Below are 19612 nucleotides of genomic sequence, written 5' to 3'. Positions count from 1 at the left end.
GATCCTCTCTATTGACATGAATAAAAGAAACACACAACAGCTGCCCAGTTCTGTCTCTGAATGTTTGTGCCAGTGTGTGTGTTATCTCTCTGAACAGGATCAAAATAAGGCTTCCATATTGTTGCTTTCAGTCAGAGCAGAATTTCAGAGATGAGATTATGTAAAGGGATGAGAGAACTGAGTGTAATAAGGAAATGGACATGGATAATTTTGGAATGGATTATTTTGGGGCGGGTAAGAAGGCAATTCATTTAATAAAATCATCATATAGTTAATTCTTTAATCAATTAATTAAACATAATGGTCCATTGTTCTGGGCAAAACACATTAGTGCCTTGATGAGAGTCATTATTGAATAGTTTTAATAGAAAGAGTCACCTTTAACAACACATTAATAGATCACATCCGAGAAAACATGCAAGAGACAGATGTGTAGAACATTCCTGTATATATGTATAACAGGACATAGTTTACTGCAGGCTGTTTCTCTTTTTATCTGTTTCTCTAACAAAGAAACAGAACCAAAGATAGCTGACTTTATACTCCAATCTCATTAGACCGTGATAGACTCTGAAGCCTACAGGAACTGCTTTCTCTACGCATTTTTATAATGGTATAGAAAAGCAGAGGAACTGAGGAACTCACATAATTTTGGTTGTTTTTTCTAAAAGCTATGCAAGCCTTTGCTGTTATCCCAGTTTTTATATTTTACACATGACTGATTATTCTGCCTGCTTCATTCCTCTGTCATTATACTATAATGGGAGATGTCAAGCACGTGTTTACAGTATTACAGGATAAGGTTGGTGTTAAAAGACCAAAACCTCTGTTTTTTCAATACTTTCCGACTTCCCCACCCTGTCTGTGCCTTTCAGCCTCAAGCCCATTCATCTCAACTGAAAAGGAAATCTGCAAAAACAAGTCACACATACATAGTTTCACCATTTTTAAGTGCTACAGTGTATCTGGGATTGAGTCAAATGATGGAATATGCCATCCATTGCAATAGTGATTGGGCCCAAATGCAGAAACCAGAGGCAACGCAAGTACAGTTAATTGATTTATTAGAAACTCAAAAGAGGCAAAAGCTTACAGAGTGGTGATGAGGTAGGCATGGATTAAAACCAGGTGAAGCATTCCAACACATGCAAACAAATCCAAAGTCCAGAAAACAGGCAAAGTCCCAGGGAAACACAGGATAAAATCAAAAAGAAAAAACACTTCAGAAAACATTGGGAAAGGAATATTAGAAAGAAGGCTGGACGGAAAGTCAAAAGACACAGGTGGGAAAATCACAAGGGGAGGAAGTGAAGTGGTCAGGAATGAGAGGAAAGGTGATTATCAAAGAAAAACAAGAAACACAGAATGAATATATGCCCCAAGGACAATCATAACCTAAGATATGAACGAACAGTGACAGTGAAGTTAATAAAGACACATGAGGAAGGGTTAAACAAAATAAAACAGAAAATACAAAACAACATGCTACACAGTAAATACTTATTCATAGGATAAGTTCATTGTTGGTTTTAGTCTGTTAACTAGAGACAGAAATCATTAACCCCTTGATGCCAGAATTTATTTACAATAAAAAAATATTTTTTTTAATTCTGTTTTCATTTGCTTTCAGGTTGATGTTAAATTAAGTGGAAATTGTTCATTTGTCGATAGAACATAGAAAATAAATAAATTCAGGTATGATGTAGGTATGATGCAAATTAGCGACAACAGGCATAAACGAGAAACCAGTGCTTGCAAAAGGTTCTCAGGTATGTAATCAATATGCACAAACAGGCATTTGGGGAATACAAATGCTATCTCAGCTGTAGTCTGAAAGGAAGAGGTGTGATGCGAATTTGCAACAATCGGCATTAAGGGGTTAATGAGTGCATTTTATTTTCTTTTCCATCCCACTTTCTCTCCCTGTCAGTCACCATTGATTCGCTGTACAAAGTGACAGAGGGTGGTCAATCGGACATCTTCCATCGGCATGCAGATGGCAGCTTGAACCCGGCCTGCTGTTTCACAGTGTACCATGGAAACCACATGGAGTCCCTTGACCTGGTGACATCAAATGCAGAAGAAGCCAGAACCTGGATAACCGGCCTCCGCTACCTGATGGCCGGGATCAGTGATGAGGACTCGCTGGCCAAACGGCAGCGCACACACGACCAATATCTTTTAAACAAAGAGCTTCACATAAATCACCAAAGATGGAGGAAGTATTCAGATCCTTTACTGAAGTAAAAGTATTAAGACCACACACAAGTCTTTCATGGAAAATGCACATTAGTATATAAGTATAATCAGGAAAATGTACTTAATGGAGAAAATATTATCTTATATGCCTTGACATTAGATTATTAGTACTCATTCATTAATGTAAAAAAAGGACTGTTGTAGTTAGTTGATTTAGTAGTAGTAGTAGTTAGTTGTTAGTTAATTTTCAACTCTTTTGTATAGGACGGCAAAAACGATTGATTATTTCCATTATGGATTCATCTGCTGATTATTTTCTTCACTAATAGATTGATTGTTTGGCACTCTCACTGAAACACACTCTAAAAACAGTACTACTAGTGGCATATTATTTGTTTCCATCCACTCGAGCCCAGTGTTCTTGGTCAGACACATCTTTGTCTGAGTTTAGGGCTCGAACGAAATCACCGGTCCAGTAATATTTTATATTATATATTTTAATAATTTTATATACACATATACACATAATACGCACCTCATTTTCCTTAACGTGTGTGTGACGTGGCTGAAGCAGACATTTGAGGAGGCTGATAAGAACGGAGATGGACTCCTGAACATTGAAGAGATCTACCAACTTCTCCACAAGCTGAATGTTAACCTGCCACGCAGGAAGGTCAAACAAATGTTTCAGGTCAGAATATGAAGCCATTTCAGTTCATTTACTTTTTCAATCCTCCATACTTTATAAGTAGTAGTCCCTACAATCAAGCAACCTACAATAAACTACTAGGGTGGGATGCTAATTGAAAAGATACATCTAAGCAGAACAAAAAGACAGACTCAAACAGATATTCACTATTACATCTCAAAGTAAATTGCTCTTACATTCATTTTCAAGGTTTCACCACATCGGTGAATACAAATTCATAACCAAAACATTTACATACATTTATCAAGCGCTCTTATTAAAAAAAAAAATTGCTTTGATTTAATAGCCTTATGCATAAATATTTAAGATCACTGACGTCAAATTACTGATGCATTTTTTATTTTCATGCGCATTTGCGTAATTCAAATAAATGTGCAAGGAATATTTCACATGTTCATTCGTGAGAGAGACACTTTAAGAGGCAAAGGATGTGTAAGTGTAAAGAGAGGTTTGCTTCAATTTTTAAAATAGAAGTCACATTGATTAATGTCAGAAATCCAGATACAGACGGTGTCTACTGGCTTTTCTAATGTGAGTTATGATGTGCAATAACACTTTTTTAAAAAACTATATTTACACTTTTCTATATATTGACCAGAAACATATATTTTCCAAAAACATTAAAATTTTTTGCTTAGTGGGCCACAGATATATTTATATATAATGACATAGTAATGTAAATCTTTTATTAAAGTTCCAAGGTGAACCAGTTTTCTCGAGATTCAAAGAGACTGTCCATAGAAAATCTATTTTTTAGCAAACTTAAAAATGACAGTGCCTTGCACTATGTATTTTCATTTGATAAAACTGTCCAAACAAAGTGAAAGGCTCTTCTTCTCCACCCCAGGTAGTGTGGAGTTGATACAATGCCTTTCAAAGTAGTTTTAGCTCTTCAGAATAGGCTCAACAGTAATTTTGCACCAAAAAATAATTCACTCTTGGGATTAGATTAGTTAATTTATCTCTTTCCATTTAAGCATTGGCAGACAACAACATTGCCACCAGCTTTTGCACTGGCTTAAAATATCCTGAATCCTTTTGTTTTCTGTACATGCATTTCCAACGAAGTCCATCACAGTGATTTAGCCTGCTGGTTGTGTGTGGATTCTGTCTGTGATCGAGTCCCCAATGCCCACAGCGAGCTCATTATGGGAGTGTGATGGAGGCATTAGCTGGTATTATTAGATTTGGTGGGGAGTCGAATGGGCCCCCGTGAGGTCCAGGTAATATGAGGTGCTGGATCCCAGCGAGCAGGCAGGATAGAATGAGCAGTGAGCCATGCTGAGTGTGACCTCGGGCAACACGTAGTGAGATATGAGGTTGTGAAAGAAAAGAATTGTTGGGAGAGGTAATGTGTTAAGAGTCATAAAGTTTGTGTCTGTGTGAAAGACAGATGAAACAGCTGTTCCCCCGTGCACGCTTTCATAGCATACAAGTCTATACATCTTCTAATTTTAGACTACATGCATTGGCAGAGCTGACAGCGCCTTATCACTTTCAGTAATGATCGATTTTGGACCATGTATTACAGCCTGATAATTAGACTGAATTACCATTTCATTTCATATGCAGTAATTCAGTCTGACATTGTGTTCATGTTAGCAGATTTCTTATTGGAAGGAGAGTTATTTTTGCTTTAGTTTTGCCCTAACCAATCAAGTGACGTTTCCATCTTGCCATCATTCAGAGCAGACGCTGTATCCCGTAGGTAGCTAGGAGCAGCAACTTAACGTTTTTCACATTTATCAAAACAAAAAAAATACAACTACTTGTTCGGGTGTGTCAGTGTCACCCAGAGCCATTTTTCTGTCGTTATTTTCCATGCATGATAGCAAGCTGCCTGTGGAAAAAAAATTACACCGCCATTCTTATTCTCACCTACTGAGCTCTGATTGGCCGACTGTTTCTACAACCAGGGGATCTATACCAGATGCCAGAAATATTTGAATTAGTGAGGGAATCTGGGACGTGGACGGCAAGACGTCAAGTCTAGAACCATATTATATACACCCATCAGCCATAACATTATGACCACGGACAGGTTACGTAAGTAACACTAATTGTCTGTTACCATGGCACTTGTCAGTGGATAGGATATATTAGGCAGCAAGGGCCAAATTGTGATGGCCAGATGACTGGGTCACAGCATCTCCAAAATGGTCTGCAGTGGTCAGTACCTATCAAAAGTGGTCCAAGGAAAGAAAAGCGGTGAACACGTAAATGAGTAATGGGCAGCCAAGGCTCAGTGATGCATATGGGGAGCGAAGGCTGGCCAGTGTGGGCCGATCCAACAGACAAGCTACTGTAGGTCAAATTTCGGGAAAAGCTGATACTGGTTCTGATAGAAAAGGTGGCAGAACACACAGTGCATACACAGTGGAGTCCATACCTCGGCGGGTCAGGGCTGTTTTGGCGACAAAAAGGAGACCTACATTGTGACAAGTGTTGTGCTAGGAGGTACTAGTGTGGAAAGAACTCAAGGTCAAAAATGTCACCTTGAACTGGAATCAAAGTATAATAGCTTTAGATGTGTCACCAATGACATATCACTTCTTCACCCTCACAGGAAGCAGACACGGACGATCAGCAGGGCACGCTGACATACGAAGAGTTCAACGTCTTCTACAAGATGATGTCTCTGAGACGGGACCTGTTCCTGCTGATGATGGCGTACAGTGACAGGAAGGACCACCTGACATCGGAAGAGCTGGCCAACTTCCTGCTCAACGAGCAGAAGGTGAGAGGTCACACTGGCCTCGGGTTAGAGCCAATAAAATGCTCAGCCACACATTTATATGATGAGGTGTCTAATTTACTTCCTTTCCAATCAGCCGTTTTTAATTTGAGATACAGAAAAAGAGATTGATTATGTTCCTGTTGTCCCTCTCCTTAGTCTAACATGTAACTCCCTCTGTCTCAGCCATCTGCCTACAGGAATCTGCTCCACTAAGTCAATCTATCACGCCTAAAATTGGTTTGTCTCATGGGTGCCCTTCTCTTGTTCTTTACAGTTTTTCTTTGCTCTTTTTTTCTCTCTTACACTGCAATGGTGTCATTTTTCATCATGCTCCATTTACTGTCTCCAGCCTGCAATACTCAACATTGTACTGCTCTCAGACTGTGCTGCTTGTTTGACATGCCTGACAATAAAATTAATAGCAACACAAATGTGTTATAATAAATGGGAAATCATTCTGACTTCATTTAGCATTTACACTGCATTTAAATCATTGTTCACTGGCTCAATATGTATAAACCAGGTCTTTACATATTTTGTTCATCTTTTTCTCTATAGATGTCCAATGTGACTCCAGAGTATGTTGCAGAAATCATTGACAAGTTTGAAGTGTCTGACGAGAATAAACAAAGGGGCATCATGGGGATAGAAGGTAACGTTCACCCATTTCATGTTTTCTTTCATATCTGTATTTTCATTCCAATTATGTCCATTTTTCATCGTGGGCTCAGATGTTTTTTCTCTTTTCTCCTCCCTGGATCTGTCATGGCACTCCATCAGTTCGTGACTTTATCAATTTCTCTGTTATTTTGTTTATAACAAGATCAGGTATTATAACAGTTTATGTCCTTTTATTTGGGAGGTGTCAACCTCTAAGAGTCAACCAGATAATGAGACACTGACCAGCACACAAAACATATGCTAATTGCTCGCACCATTGTGAACACTGAAAGATGAATGAAGATGTTTATCAAAACAAGCTTGTTTTTAGAATGAAGGAATTAATTAAGTTTTGTTTATCATGCCAAAACTATCATGCCCAGCTTGCACAGGTTTACAAGATACTACAAATTCAAGCCAGATCCAGAATGCTGTGGTTAACAATACTACAGAAAATGTAAAAAAGAAAAAAAAAAGAAACCCAATTTTCATAATTTTCACTGTCACATTTCAGAACTCTATTTCCTACATCAAATTCATAAGAATATTTTATATTATATTTAGTAAATGCTTTATATATAGTTCATCTTGCCTTTTTTCAGGCTTGAGACTAAGTGATCTAACAAAACACATCAAAATAAAACAACCATTCGATTGATCTTTTGGTCAAACTATTTTATGGAAAATTGGCATTAAAATTTGTATAGTACAAAAGAAAAAGAAATTATATGATTCAGCAAAAAACAACAGCATAATTTTGGTTGAAACAAGACGCAGCACTTGTGTCCTTTTAAAATGGTATTAAAATGTAAGGGCAATTTAAAAATAATTCCATTAACCATTTTCTCTTTTAATCAATTGACATTTATATCAACTCTGATTTTTTTTCTGATTTACTGTGAATCCCACCCTCATAATAAAAACATTAAATTCTGACAATGCATAGCGGAAAAGATAAAATACTGACCAAGAATGTTTTGGTACTTTGTCTTAGGCAAGTGTTCATCTCTGTCATTTTAAGTAACACCACATGTAAATGAAGGGTACATTTTAGGGAGAAGAGGAAGTGAGGATTGAGAAGGGTAGCTGGGGTGAGAAAATTGGGAAGTCAGAATGACGGAAAGAGAAAATGAGAGTGTGACAGAAAGGAGAGGAGTGAGGAGAGGAGATGAGAGGGAGAGGAGGAGGGGTGAGACTAATCTTGTTGTTGGAGTCATGAAGGCTAACACTGTGTGTGTCTGACTGATCAGACCAGGATGCCCGATGCCTTTGCTGCAGGCTAGAGAAATGTGTGTGTTTAAACATGTATTGTGCACAGATGTGACAGTAATGTACAAACAGATTCACATCAACATCTTTTTACAGTGTGATGAGCTGTTACAATATGGAGTCACACACACCTGTCTCTTTAAATCTTAACTGTATAGGCCTATAGTCCAGTATAGATCGTATAAGCATTCATGTTACACAGTTTACTGTTAAAATCTTAGTCACGACGACGGTACCATGACGAGATTGCGTGTCCAGTCTGATGACTGACTTCCCATAGAAAAAATCTTTCCAATATTTGCATTACATTTTTCCATTTCTCCTCCTCAGTCTTCCTTTCCACATTAACTGTCTGCTTCTTTTTCCTTGTCTGCTTTCTGGATTCTCTCCTGCTCGGTATTCCTATCTCATTTGTATCCCTCCTCTCTGGATGAAAGGATGCTTTCTTCCCTCTCAGCCCTCTTCACGCTGTACCACCTTAGAAAAGTTGGCTGTGTGAAGTATATCCACCAGTAGCGCAGTTTTAAACCTCACCACTCTTGTTTGAAACCACAGTGCTCTTGTTTGCACATGCCAGTCTGTCACCCTTTGGTATTTTCCTGGAGATCAATCTGCTGAAGAAGAGACATATTGTAGATGTCACTGTTAGATGGTGTACGATATGATCTGGTGGCTGCTAGTTAATAGAAAAGTTTGTGTGTTTCAGTGTTCACTTTTATTTATGGATATTAAAAACTGGCAACAGTGCTTGGTAAATCTGATGCAGCAGAGATGCAGAATCACTGCATGACAGGCGATATTTAAAATACTGTTTTGCTGTGTTCCACACGCTGACTTCTCCATTTTAGTAACCTGTATGCTAGTTATAACAATAACAATGTTATAACAATGCTAACGTACTGATTCAGGTGTCAGGTATCTTATTTTAGTTTGTTAGCATGCTAACATTTGCTAATTAGCTTTAAACACAGCTGAGGCTGATAGGAATGTTTTAGTTTTAATGTCAGTGTGCTAACATGCTCACAATGACAATGCTAACATGCTGATACAGATATTATGTTTACCATGATCACCATCTTATTTTAGTTTATTAACATGCTAACATTTGCTAATTGGCATACAAGTTACAGGCTGCTGGAAATGTCATTAGTTTTCCAGGTATTTAGTCAATATTTGGACAAATTAAAATTCTAACGAGATGATGGCGCAAGATGAAAAGCCAGAGGATCACCAAAATTATTACAATTAATTCTGGGGCAACGATATTTGTACTTAATTGCGATCTATAATAGTCGTTCGGATAGTTCACCAGAGAAGAAGTCAGGGGATAATCAAAGTCAATAGAATACCTCGTCTGGAAACCATGCATGTCTGTACAGAATTTTGTGCCAACCTAAAAGTAGATGTTGAGATAATTCACGTGATAAGTTAAAACTTTGACCTGCTGATGGCGCCAGAAAAATAGTCAGGAGATCACCACTGCCTTTACAATTAATCCTATGGGAACCATAAATATCTGTAAAATTAAGAAAAAAAGTAATTATTCAAAAGTCTTGTTGAAACTTTCCACTAAAAAAACTAAAATGTCAACCTCATGGTGATGCTAGAAGAAAAGTCAGTGGTTTATCAAAGTCAGTCACAAATATCTGTAGCTACAAAATATCACGGCAATCCACTGAAATACAATTTCAGTCTGGACCAAAGTTGTGTACTGACCAATCACAGGCAGCATTGCCATCCACAGAACTATGTTACTAGGATGGCTCCAAACAAATGATGTCTGATCCCATATCATTTTTTATATCCAATATCCAAAGCGATAAAACATCCTTGAAACTAAGTAGAATTCTTTTTACAATGCCTGTTTTAATCCAGTATTATTTCACCCATACATTTGTCTTTTCCTTCAGGTTTTACAAGTTTCATGCGCAGTCCAACGTGTGACATTTTCAACCCTTTGCACCATGAGGTGAATCAAGACATGGAGCAGCCTCTGTGTAACTACTTCATTGCCTCCTCTCATAACACATACCTGACTGGAGACCAGCTCCTCTCCCACTCCAAGACTGACATGTACGCCTGGGTGCTGCAGTCAGGCTGCCGCTGTGTAGAAGGTACGCAGACATCTGCATTAAAAAATGGATGCCATGCAAGGCTAGTCTGACTGTGCCTTTAGGAAAAACACAGGTGTAAATAATACATTTTGAAAAAGATTCGCTTTCAGGGTCTTGGTGTTGTTCATGCTGACATATATGACATGACAATGTCAAAATATCTGATTTGAAGAAAGCCTATTTTTATTGGATAAGCTGGCTTTAAAATTGCAACATTCTCCCTTTCACCTTATATAAAATGTTATCGCTCTGTTTTGCTCTAAAATTTTAATGAATTGGCATTACATTTTTTTGTTATTGTCTTTAAATGAAAACCCAACACTCATTTTTGTGTTTATGTTTGGTAGTAAAATTTTAAACTGGCCCACAATGTAGCACAAATGTGCACATGCTATTGTTTGAACATTAGATTTATTCACACCATTTTGTGCCCCAGAATAATTCAACACTAATGTTAGATAGGAGAAGGTGAAACAGTAACATGGTGCAGTGTTTTATTCGCGCATCATTTCTCCTGTTTTTTTCTGCAGTGGACTGTTGGGATGGTCCAGATGGAGAACCGATGGTCCAACATGGCTACACTCTGACCTCCAAGATACCGTTCAAGTTTGTCATAGAGACCATCAATAAATATGCCTTCATAAATAACCAGTGAGTCAAAACTCCTTATAGTATGTGTGCGTGTGATTGCCTGTGAGTTGACACTTCCATTATCCCATAGGTATTGTACTGTGAGAAAATGGCCCAGAGCACCTGATAGAAATGCCATTGTTACTTATTTCTACTTCAGTTTACTCACACATATAAACCTGACTGAAATATCATTTCTGGTTGACATTCTGTAGAGAAAATAATATTCTTTATTTCAGGACAAAAAGCACTACATTTCTCCATGTTCACACACACGAATTGTAGTATTGATTGAATAGTGTCCTGTTGTGTTTAATTGTGATGCTTTGTGGTCCACCATAGGATGGGATGTAATAGCATCAGCCCTCTTCAAAGGGTGTTCCGCCATAATTTAAAAACCTGTAGAACTACTGTATTTTGTCATAAGATTAGTCTTAAACTAGCATTTTTCACACCGCTATAATGAAATATCTATGAATTTGGTGGAAGGTTTTCCCACAAGATTTAACAAGAAAGTTACAACATTTAGACAGCCAGGTTTGTGTTTTTCAGAGAACACTGTGATTCCTGGCAGTAATTAGCACCTATTACCGAGCCATCTGCTTAGCAGCGTTTCCTTTGGCTCCCTGAGGAGCCACTGTTTATCTCTGCTGGGTCCAGCAATACCCAAACAAAGTGGTGAATGATGCAGCATCCTGCTGCCACATTGGCTTGCTTTGACATCTACTGCAGCAGGGCCTGTGCATTTATTTTATTCAAAGGGACTATTGGAGAAGAGTCCATTTATATAATTAAACTAGGAAGTGTAAGTACATTTCACAAGTTTAAATAAAATTATTAAGGTTGTTTGTCTGTTATATAACTTATTTTTTAGTTGTCAACCTGTAGTTAAGTTAATTCTTTCCATTTTGAGCAGGTTGGAATAGTTCGACATTTAAGGAAATATTCTTATTGGTTTTCTTACCAAGAGTTAGATGATAAGATACAACTCTTATTTCTGGACATAAAATATGAAGCTACAGCCAGCAGCCAGTTAGCTTAGCTTAGCATTAACCCCATGTCATTTTTACTCTTTGGTTTTTATACAAATTAATCAAACCAGATTCAAAGTGTTCAGAGGTTTAGAGGGGCTGGTAGTTGAATTTTGTTACCTGTGGACAGAGCCAAGATGGCATTTCCGCCTCTTTCTGGTCTTTATGGTAAGCTAAGCTAACCAAAACTGGCTGAGAGGATCATCAAATTCTCAGCAAGAAAATGAAAAAGGGTGTTTCCCAAAATGTCTAACTATTTCTTTAATTGTCAGCCTTAGAATTGCAAACTCTATGATTACCATAATCATCCAGCTACATTGAGAAAACAGATTTTACAGGCACAGAACCTTTCTACATCAGCAATCAATCGCAGATGTGTGTAGGGTAAAAACAGAGAAGCGAAATAAAGATACAGATGGAGAGACACAACAACCTACCTAACCTGCCCCATTTCAGAACATGGATGGAAAATTCCTATGCAAACCCCGTTAATGGCTGCCTCTTAAATCTTCTGACTAGTTCTGATGATGTTGCTGCAGCCTTTGAGAAATTGAGATCACTGTTTTCTGGAATTTTTAAAGCCAAACGATCAACCAGTTAATTAAGAAAATAATTGGCAGATAAATTTATAACGGAAATAATTCTTGGTGGCAGCTCTAGTACTGGTATAGCAATTTTTTGACAAAGTTGCACTACTTTTCCTAAATCATTTTAGTCAACAAAGTTTTTTTTAACCTGTGGGTAACTTTGCTAAAAAAATCTTTGTTCTCTTCTGTGAATTACATTAAAGATCATATATTCAATGTAACCTCCTGGTAAAAAAAACATTCACACTTGTTCATTAGGAAATACCTGAAATGAAATGAAATGAAATTCATAAAGGAATACCTTTATATTCTTAAATTCATCCCATACTAATTATTGATCTGTAATAAAGCTGACAGCAAGAATAAATGAATAAACTGAACGTCTTGTGTTTTACGTCTCTCTCTCTCTGCTGTTCTCACCTTTTGCATTCAGTTTATATTTTATCATCAGTGCCAGCTGTTAATATGATTAATGGCCCCTGGGCTGTATTGAAATGGAGTGAGTCTCTGCTCTCTCCCACATCACGCACACACACACACAAACATTACACAGCTCATTGAGCCGCCTTGCTGTTTCACCTGAGACGAGCTCCTGGATGTCACTGTCTGCGTGTCAAAATGAAATGACTCTTTCTGTTGTCTCTTTTTGTCTTTGGCAGAGGACCCATTTGCAAGTGGAAGTGCGCGTGTGTGTGTGTGTGTGTGTGTGTGTGCACGTGAGTGTGTGTTTTGAGGATCAGTGGTTGAGTTGAGAGCGGGGCTGCGTCCCCTGAGGGAGAGCTGTCAGTCTGACAAACCTGACATTTGAGCTGTGCTGCGATGTGGCCACAAGTCATTTCACGTTTTCTAAGTGAAACCACAGGCACGCACGCGCACGCGCACACACACACACACACACACACACACACCAAGCCATGGAGATGTTTTTGCAGCTGTATTTTTATTATTTACCTCTTCACTGTTCTGTTGGTTGGAGGTGATGAGAAATAGAAGTACAGTTTGAGATTCATGCCCATATCAGCAGATGAGTCTCACTTCAGTCCATTGGCTGCATTCAAGACACATTTTCGAAGTGTTTTAATGTCATTTAAGGAAACCTGAGTATGTGTGTTGATTTTCTTTTCTTTCAGGTACCCAGTGATTCTGTCCATAGAGAACCACTGTAGCATCCAGCAGCAGAAGAAGATTGCAGAGTACCTGCGAGAAATCTTTGGTGACAAACTGGATGTGGGAGACGTACTTAGCAGGGACTCAAAAACATTACCCAGTCCTCACAGCCTACAGGGCAAGATACTCATCAAAGTAAGAACAAATATACTTATACTTATACTTATAACGGATGGATGGTGGACTGACTGTTTGTGTTTTTAAACGAATAAATACATTGCTGAATTAGAATATGCCCAGCCAGTTAGTGCACTTGTAAATGAAAGCATCTGCATTGAACATCTCCCCTTCCTTCTTCTTATTTCAGTGAAGAAAGCAGAGCACTCGTTATCTCTCCATATTTAATCTGATGTGCGTTGCTGTACTGAGGATGGGGAGCGGGAGAGGCACCACAAGGCAGCTAATTATTGCCTATAAACAGACGAAGAGAAGGAAGATGAGAAAGGGAGGACTAAACTAGGTCACTGTATTAATCAAAGAGGGGAAAGGTGAAAAAGACGAGATGCTGGCATATGATAACGGAGCGACAGATTGTTTTTATTGTTTTTGTCACACACACACAAAATGAGGGACACATACAAACACAACCTGGCGACTCAGTTGGGGCTGTCAAACTATTCATGCTTCTACTTGCAACAACTCTGCAATTAACCATGATGAATAGATGAATAATTAAAGACATATTTAAATTGGGGGCGGCTGTGGCTCAGGAGGTAGAGCGGGTTGGCCGTTAATCGGAAGGTTGGCGGTTCAATCCCTGGCTCCCCCTAGTTGCGTGTCGAAGTGTCCTTGGGCAAGATACTGAATTGCCCCTGGTGGCTATTCCGCCAGTGTATGAGTGAGTGTGAATGTTAGTTTCTGTTTGAGCACTTAGGCTCAGTGTATGAATGTGTGTGACTGGTGAATGCAGATGTAGTGTAAAAGCGCTTTGAGTGGTCGAAAAGACTAGAAAGGCGCTATACAAGTACAGAGCATAAATGAGAGAATAAGTTGTTTGCCAATGTCTCCCAAAACAACATACAGCATATAGCCAAAGCGACATATATGACCGTTGCAGAGTGCCAGCGTCAGGCGTACCGGACCTTTGTCGGACCTATGTTAACAATAATAAAGACTTTGTTAACATTGTAACTATTTGGTTAGGTTTAAAAAAAGATCATGGTTTGGATTAAAATAAGTATACATTAGTAAGTCAAAAGTCATGTGACATACGTAACCTAATTTATGTACATATGTTAAAATAAGTCAACTTTGACTTTTCGTTTTTTTGTGACCCGGGGCAACAAACCATTCAACAGCTCAAAATACATAATTTTGTCAGCTTGATACTTCATGACTTTCCAAATTTTATGTTATCAATCAAAAATCAACTAAAGAAAATTGAAGCCTTACTTGTTTGGGATCTCAGAGACCGCATCTGTTAAATTGAAGGACTTTCATATGCTATATAACTGGTATATTTTAAGCAAACCCACCCCAAATCCAAAATACATCTATGTGAATTTAAGTTTTTTACAGCTTTATAGCTGTTCCTTTTCTGAGGATGACTTTTTTCTGAGTTTGTGGCAAAGAGATGGTTTACCACTCCAACCCTTTGTACGTAGTTAGTTTTAGTAAGGTCAGAAGAAAGTGAAAATTGCTTGATTTTACAGTTATTATTATAATTTTATGTTTTAAACATAGCAGTAGAAGTAAAGTCAACAAAACATAAACATTAACCTAATTGTTTTGAAAAGCACTGACAAAGAACCTGTTTGTCATTTAGTTATGAGGACTTAGTAGGTCATGACACATTTTACAGTATGTAAGTTATCTGAAAACATATCATCTCAAGCTCACTTTGCAGTACATACTGTTGTAGTCCCCAAAGGTAGCGCAGGTGCCCAGCAGGATGATCTGTGAAACAAGGGTGATAAGATCATCCTCAAAAACAATGAAAACCCACCATCTTATCGTTTCTTTCTTTCTTTTTTTAATAAACATTGCTCTCACTTTGGCGGCCTGAGAAATAGGAGATCATTATCTACCAAAACAGGTGGAGTTATTAATGAAAAGAAACAAAAGATTTCATTTTTTTTTTAAAGAACCAGATAAAATTGTACAACTTTATCTGTAATGTGAAGGAAGATTACGTTGTTCCCCGGGAAATGGAGCTCTGGCTTTGTCCCTCCCCAGTCAAAAGACTGAAAAGTGAAAGAGCATTATTGATTTTCTATAAATCCTCTCAGTTTTCCTCAACTTCATCTCTTTCCTTCCCCTCTCTGCCCTCGTTTGACAACCTTTCACCCCTCTCCATCCACCAGTGGAGGGAGAGACCAGAGAGTCACAAGACAATAAAGAAAAATGGCAGAAGGGTTTTTCACAGTAATGAGGAAGAGGGGATAGACTACTTATGGCAGTGGTGAAAACGAGGGCAGTGACGTCTGCCAGTGAGAGACTTAATGTACTGCAGGAAGCTCGGAGTCTACCATCGATTTTGAAGAAGAAGCTTAGAAAATCTTGACTCCCACTCACACCTTCAGAATAGCTCACTAATGGGCTTACACTCTTCTAAAAGAGCTACTCAGGGAGCTTCTCAGAGAATCTTCAGCTGATTGTAATATTTGTCTGTGTTTGTGTGAGCATGAGTGTATGTTTTGTGCCCTCTTGTGTGCTTATAGCAGTAATAGCATTCTTTCCTGCCTATAAATACTGGTAAAGGAGCCACATTACTTCAACGTGGGTAATTTTGAATGTCTTTGTAAATCATATTGTATGCTGCTGTGTTATTCGTGGATCTTAGAGGTGCAACCTGTGTGGGCGTTCTATTGTATAAAAGAGATGAGATGAGGATTTGTGCTTCATGTAAAACATATGCACAGGTCAAACGCATGTTTCTTCCTCTCCTCCCACCTCTTTTTGCATCCTCTCTCTATCCAGGGGAAGCGACTGCCTGCCTATCTGTCTGCGGACGCCGAGGAAGGGGAGGTGTCTGATGATGACAGTGCGGATGAAATTGAGGATGACTTCAAGCTTAAAAGCAGTAATGTAAGACAGAGTACTGCGATGTTGCTATAAACATCATGTGCACACAAACATGCAGAAATGCTGAACAGACATGTTGTTCCAACTTGTTTTATTCTCAGGCCAGTTTTGCCCATCTATGGTGTTAGTCTTTTTTTTGTAGTAATAAAGGAACTGAAACAGGGGCTTGAGAGATCATTCAAATTCATCAAATTCAACATAAGTTATTATCATAGTAAGACAATTATGTATATTGACAAATTAACCAGTGGCTCAGGAAGACCTTTTCCATTTAAATTAGTGCAAAACAGTAACATGCCAACATGTCGTTCACCTGTCATAGCACCCTCATTCTTGTTTTTCAACATGCCATTAAAACCAGGACAGCACTAAAATTATTTAATAAAAAAAACAGATTCAACAAATTCAAATTATATTTATGTTAATAAAACAGCATATAGACAAATGAGAGGACATAGCAAAACTCTGTTTTCTTAACTTTTAATTTAGTAGTTTTACCTTTTCAACATATTTCTTAAAAAAAAGAACATATAGAAGTAACTGGATTTAACTTTTTTTCTGAAGTCTGTCCGTATCTGTCTGGGCAGCGTTCCTTTTGTGGCTTTATTTGTGCTACACTTTCAGTTCTTTAAATGCTAATTAATCTCAGTTCATTCAAAATAAGGTTCATTCAACATCGTATCAGAAAGCAAATGGACTGGCAGGGAGTAATGTGAGAATCCAACACCTTTCTCCACATACAGGCATCACAAACAGAAGTTAGATAATGGGACCTTAATGACATTTTTGTGCTCGACATAATGACTTCAGTAATTGGGTAGTAATGTTGGTGCTTGTAAATTTTTACTGATCATCATTGCGGTAATGTTTTGGAACAATCAATGCTTAATGGTACAGACATAAATATTAAGTCAATGCAAGAGTTTGAGCATGCTGTTTTTTAAGAGATAAGCAGCGCAGCAACATGTAAAACATGCGAGGGAATCCCATCGCTGCTTGCTCATGCAGATCACTCCTGAACTTGCCTTGTGCCATCTCTATAGTCATACTAAATCTTGTTCATTTATTTCATGATACATTAGCGCCAGGGTCCTCCTCACCACATTTAAAGCACGAAAACACCCAGTTATTTTCCAGATGGTTCAGTTGTGTAACCGAATATGGCATCATTCTTCCACATTTAGCTAGAGGCATGAGACTGCAGATGCCACTTTGGATGATCATTGCCATTTTAAAAGGGTGGTGGCAGGTTTCCACTGATGAGATGTTGTGTCTGTTTTAGAGGGAGACAAATGAATGAGTGAAATAGGGAGTGATTTCAAACACAGCTTATTTGGAGCTTAATTAAAATTTTAGACGTGAAACCACCTATCTAGCTTTTTCACGACACACAATAACACTCCGATCAGTGTAAACTCTATACTCTTCATGATATTAAGCAGACATATTCTCCAGTTATCTTTTGCACTTTTATAATTATAAAATATAAAATATTAATTAAACTCTCTCTCACAACTATGAAAAAATGTTGAAGTGGTAACACTCACTGCCTGTAGGGGATGCAGGAGTCACAATTGCATCAGCAGCAATGACATCCGAGTGATGCCCGACAGCTAGCTTTTGGCTTGGTGTGTCTGGGCTCTTAGTGCTCTACTGATAGAGCAGTGAAAGATCAGCAACTTGTTTTATTGGATGACCACTAATAAACTGAGGTGTCTCCAATAGCTGACATTTTTTTCTTTGCCTGTAGATGCACACATGTAATCTGTGTCTGCATCTGGAATTATCAACTGCTGCTGTAGCTGCTTGCCAAAAGGTGGTACTGGTTGGTCTGAAACCAATGGTCTGATTGTGGTGCTGCAGCTGTGCAGTTGGTTGAGCGCTGCGCATCTGTGGCAATCTCCATCATCTCTAATATGTTTCTATGATATATTTTCTTGCACTTGTATTGAAATATCCCCAAAGTGTCTCTCACTTTCTTGCCTAGTTCCCTTTCTCCTTCTCTTTCTTAATAACTCTCCTCTTCTTTCACACAGGGCAATGGTCATCACCAGGTGGAGTCTCACATCAGAAAGAAGCTGGACTCTCTACTAAAGGAGTCTCGGATTGGAGACAAGGAAGATAGCGATAGTTTCAGCATCCGAGCACTGCTCCGAGCTACGCACCAGGGCCTTCAGAAGAACCTGCGCCAGGTACCACCCTAAGGCGATGTATAGAGCTGCACACGGAGCACAGTAATACTCGTCTACAAATAAGGAGGAGAAAGAGAAGGGGGGGATAAAACTAGGCCATGGTATTAGTCACAGAGGGAATTGGAGAAAATAATGGAGTAGACTGGTTACTGCACCCCCCACAATTCAAACACACCCACTGAACACACAAAAATGGACAGTCAACCACCAGCTCCTCAGGCCACTCTGAAGGGACTGCTATGTTTCCCCGTAGGTGGTATTTCATCCAAAGAAAGTCAAAACAGACCGAAAGTGATGAGAAGCTAAATGTCTGCAGTGTTACTTAATATTTAATTTCCCTGCTTGCCTCTTGTGCTATTTTTAGAAGCTTCAGTTTCCTAACAGCCATTTTAATGTAGTGGGTGTTGTGCATCAGGGTTTCCTATTCTCTTTATTCTGCTCCTGCTTTGTTGGTGATCCCCTTCACCTCTAAAGGGTTTTTCCCTCTCTGTCTTCCTAACTGTAATTTTCCCTTTTCATTTTCACTCTCTTCTCCATCTATGCTGTTCTTTATTGGCTGATGTCTGTTGCAGCCTGTCCAGCCACTGAGCTTTAGGGTTTAAGTGACTCTCTGGGTGCTAATATGGTTGTTATTAGACTCACATCAAATGCTCTACACACATGAATGTAAACAAGCATACAAAAACACACACTTGTTGAGAGTCTCTGAATGGTTTCCTTTTTGTCTCTAGAGCTCCAAAGGGGTTTTGAAGAAATCTCAGAGCAGATCCTTCATCACAACACTCAAGCAGAAGGTGAGGAGCATGAAACAAGAGGTTGCTGTTTTTGACACATTGCGAATTCAGGTTAGTCATACCACAAGAATTACAGAACGTTATTGTCTTTAGACAACGTCTATTGGACATTATCAAGCTTTTTATTTGTTCTATTTACTTGATGCTTTGTCTGGCCCTTAGCACACCAAACTGGCCTTAAAGAAACAACACTTTGCCTTTTACTTGAAGAAGAAATGGGCAGGTTGCACTAAATTGGGAAAACTGATTTTCTTGGCTGAACAGCTAACCAGACAGAACTCTCATGATGGCCTTAGCGGTGATTTAGCATGCTCAATCAGCTGAAGTGCCGCTATAAGAGCCGACTAGAGCCAATGGTGCGGAAAACACAAGAGAAGGTTAGCAATCCCAATGATGCCCGACGGCCAGCTTTTGGCTTGGTGTGTCCGGGCTTGTAGTGCTCTACTGATAGAGCAGTAAAAGATCATCAATCAGCTGTTTTTGTGGACAACTAATTAAC

At 38.7% G+C, this 19612-nt stretch overlaps 1 protein-coding gene across 1 annotated transcript in view; it reads left to right on the top strand.

The window, feature by feature from the left end:
- plch1 (phospholipase C, eta 1) overlaps nt 1-19612 on the top strand; it is a 50125-nt gene that overhangs the window by 17021 nt on the left and 13492 nt on the right. The window contains exons 3-12 of the mRNA XM_046072816.1: nt 1931-2174; nt 2761-2890; nt 5475-5645; nt 6204-6297; nt 9485-9688; nt 10219-10339; nt 13067-13238; nt 16023-16130; nt 18164-18319; nt 19051-19113. Of these exons, the coding sequence (XP_045928772.1) occupies nt 1931-2174; nt 2761-2890; nt 5475-5645; nt 6204-6297; nt 9485-9688; nt 10219-10339; nt 13067-13238; nt 16023-16130; nt 18164-18319; nt 19051-19113 (1463 nt within the window). The remainder of the gene's footprint in view (nt 1-1930; nt 2175-2760; nt 2891-5474; nt 5646-6203; nt 6298-9484; nt 9689-10218; nt 10340-13066; nt 13239-16022; nt 16131-18163; nt 18320-19050; nt 19114-19612) is intronic.

This window comes from Micropterus dolomieu, linkage group LG17 (assembly GCF_021292245.1).
Source record: "Micropterus dolomieu isolate WLL.071019.BEF.003 ecotype Adirondacks linkage group LG17, ASM2129224v1, whole genome shotgun sequence".
NCBI lineage: Eukaryota > Metazoa > Chordata > Actinopteri > Centrarchiformes > Centrarchidae > Micropterus > Micropterus dolomieu.
Note: the sequence above shows the minus strand (reverse complement) of the source record. Positions and strands in the feature narration are given on the sequence as shown.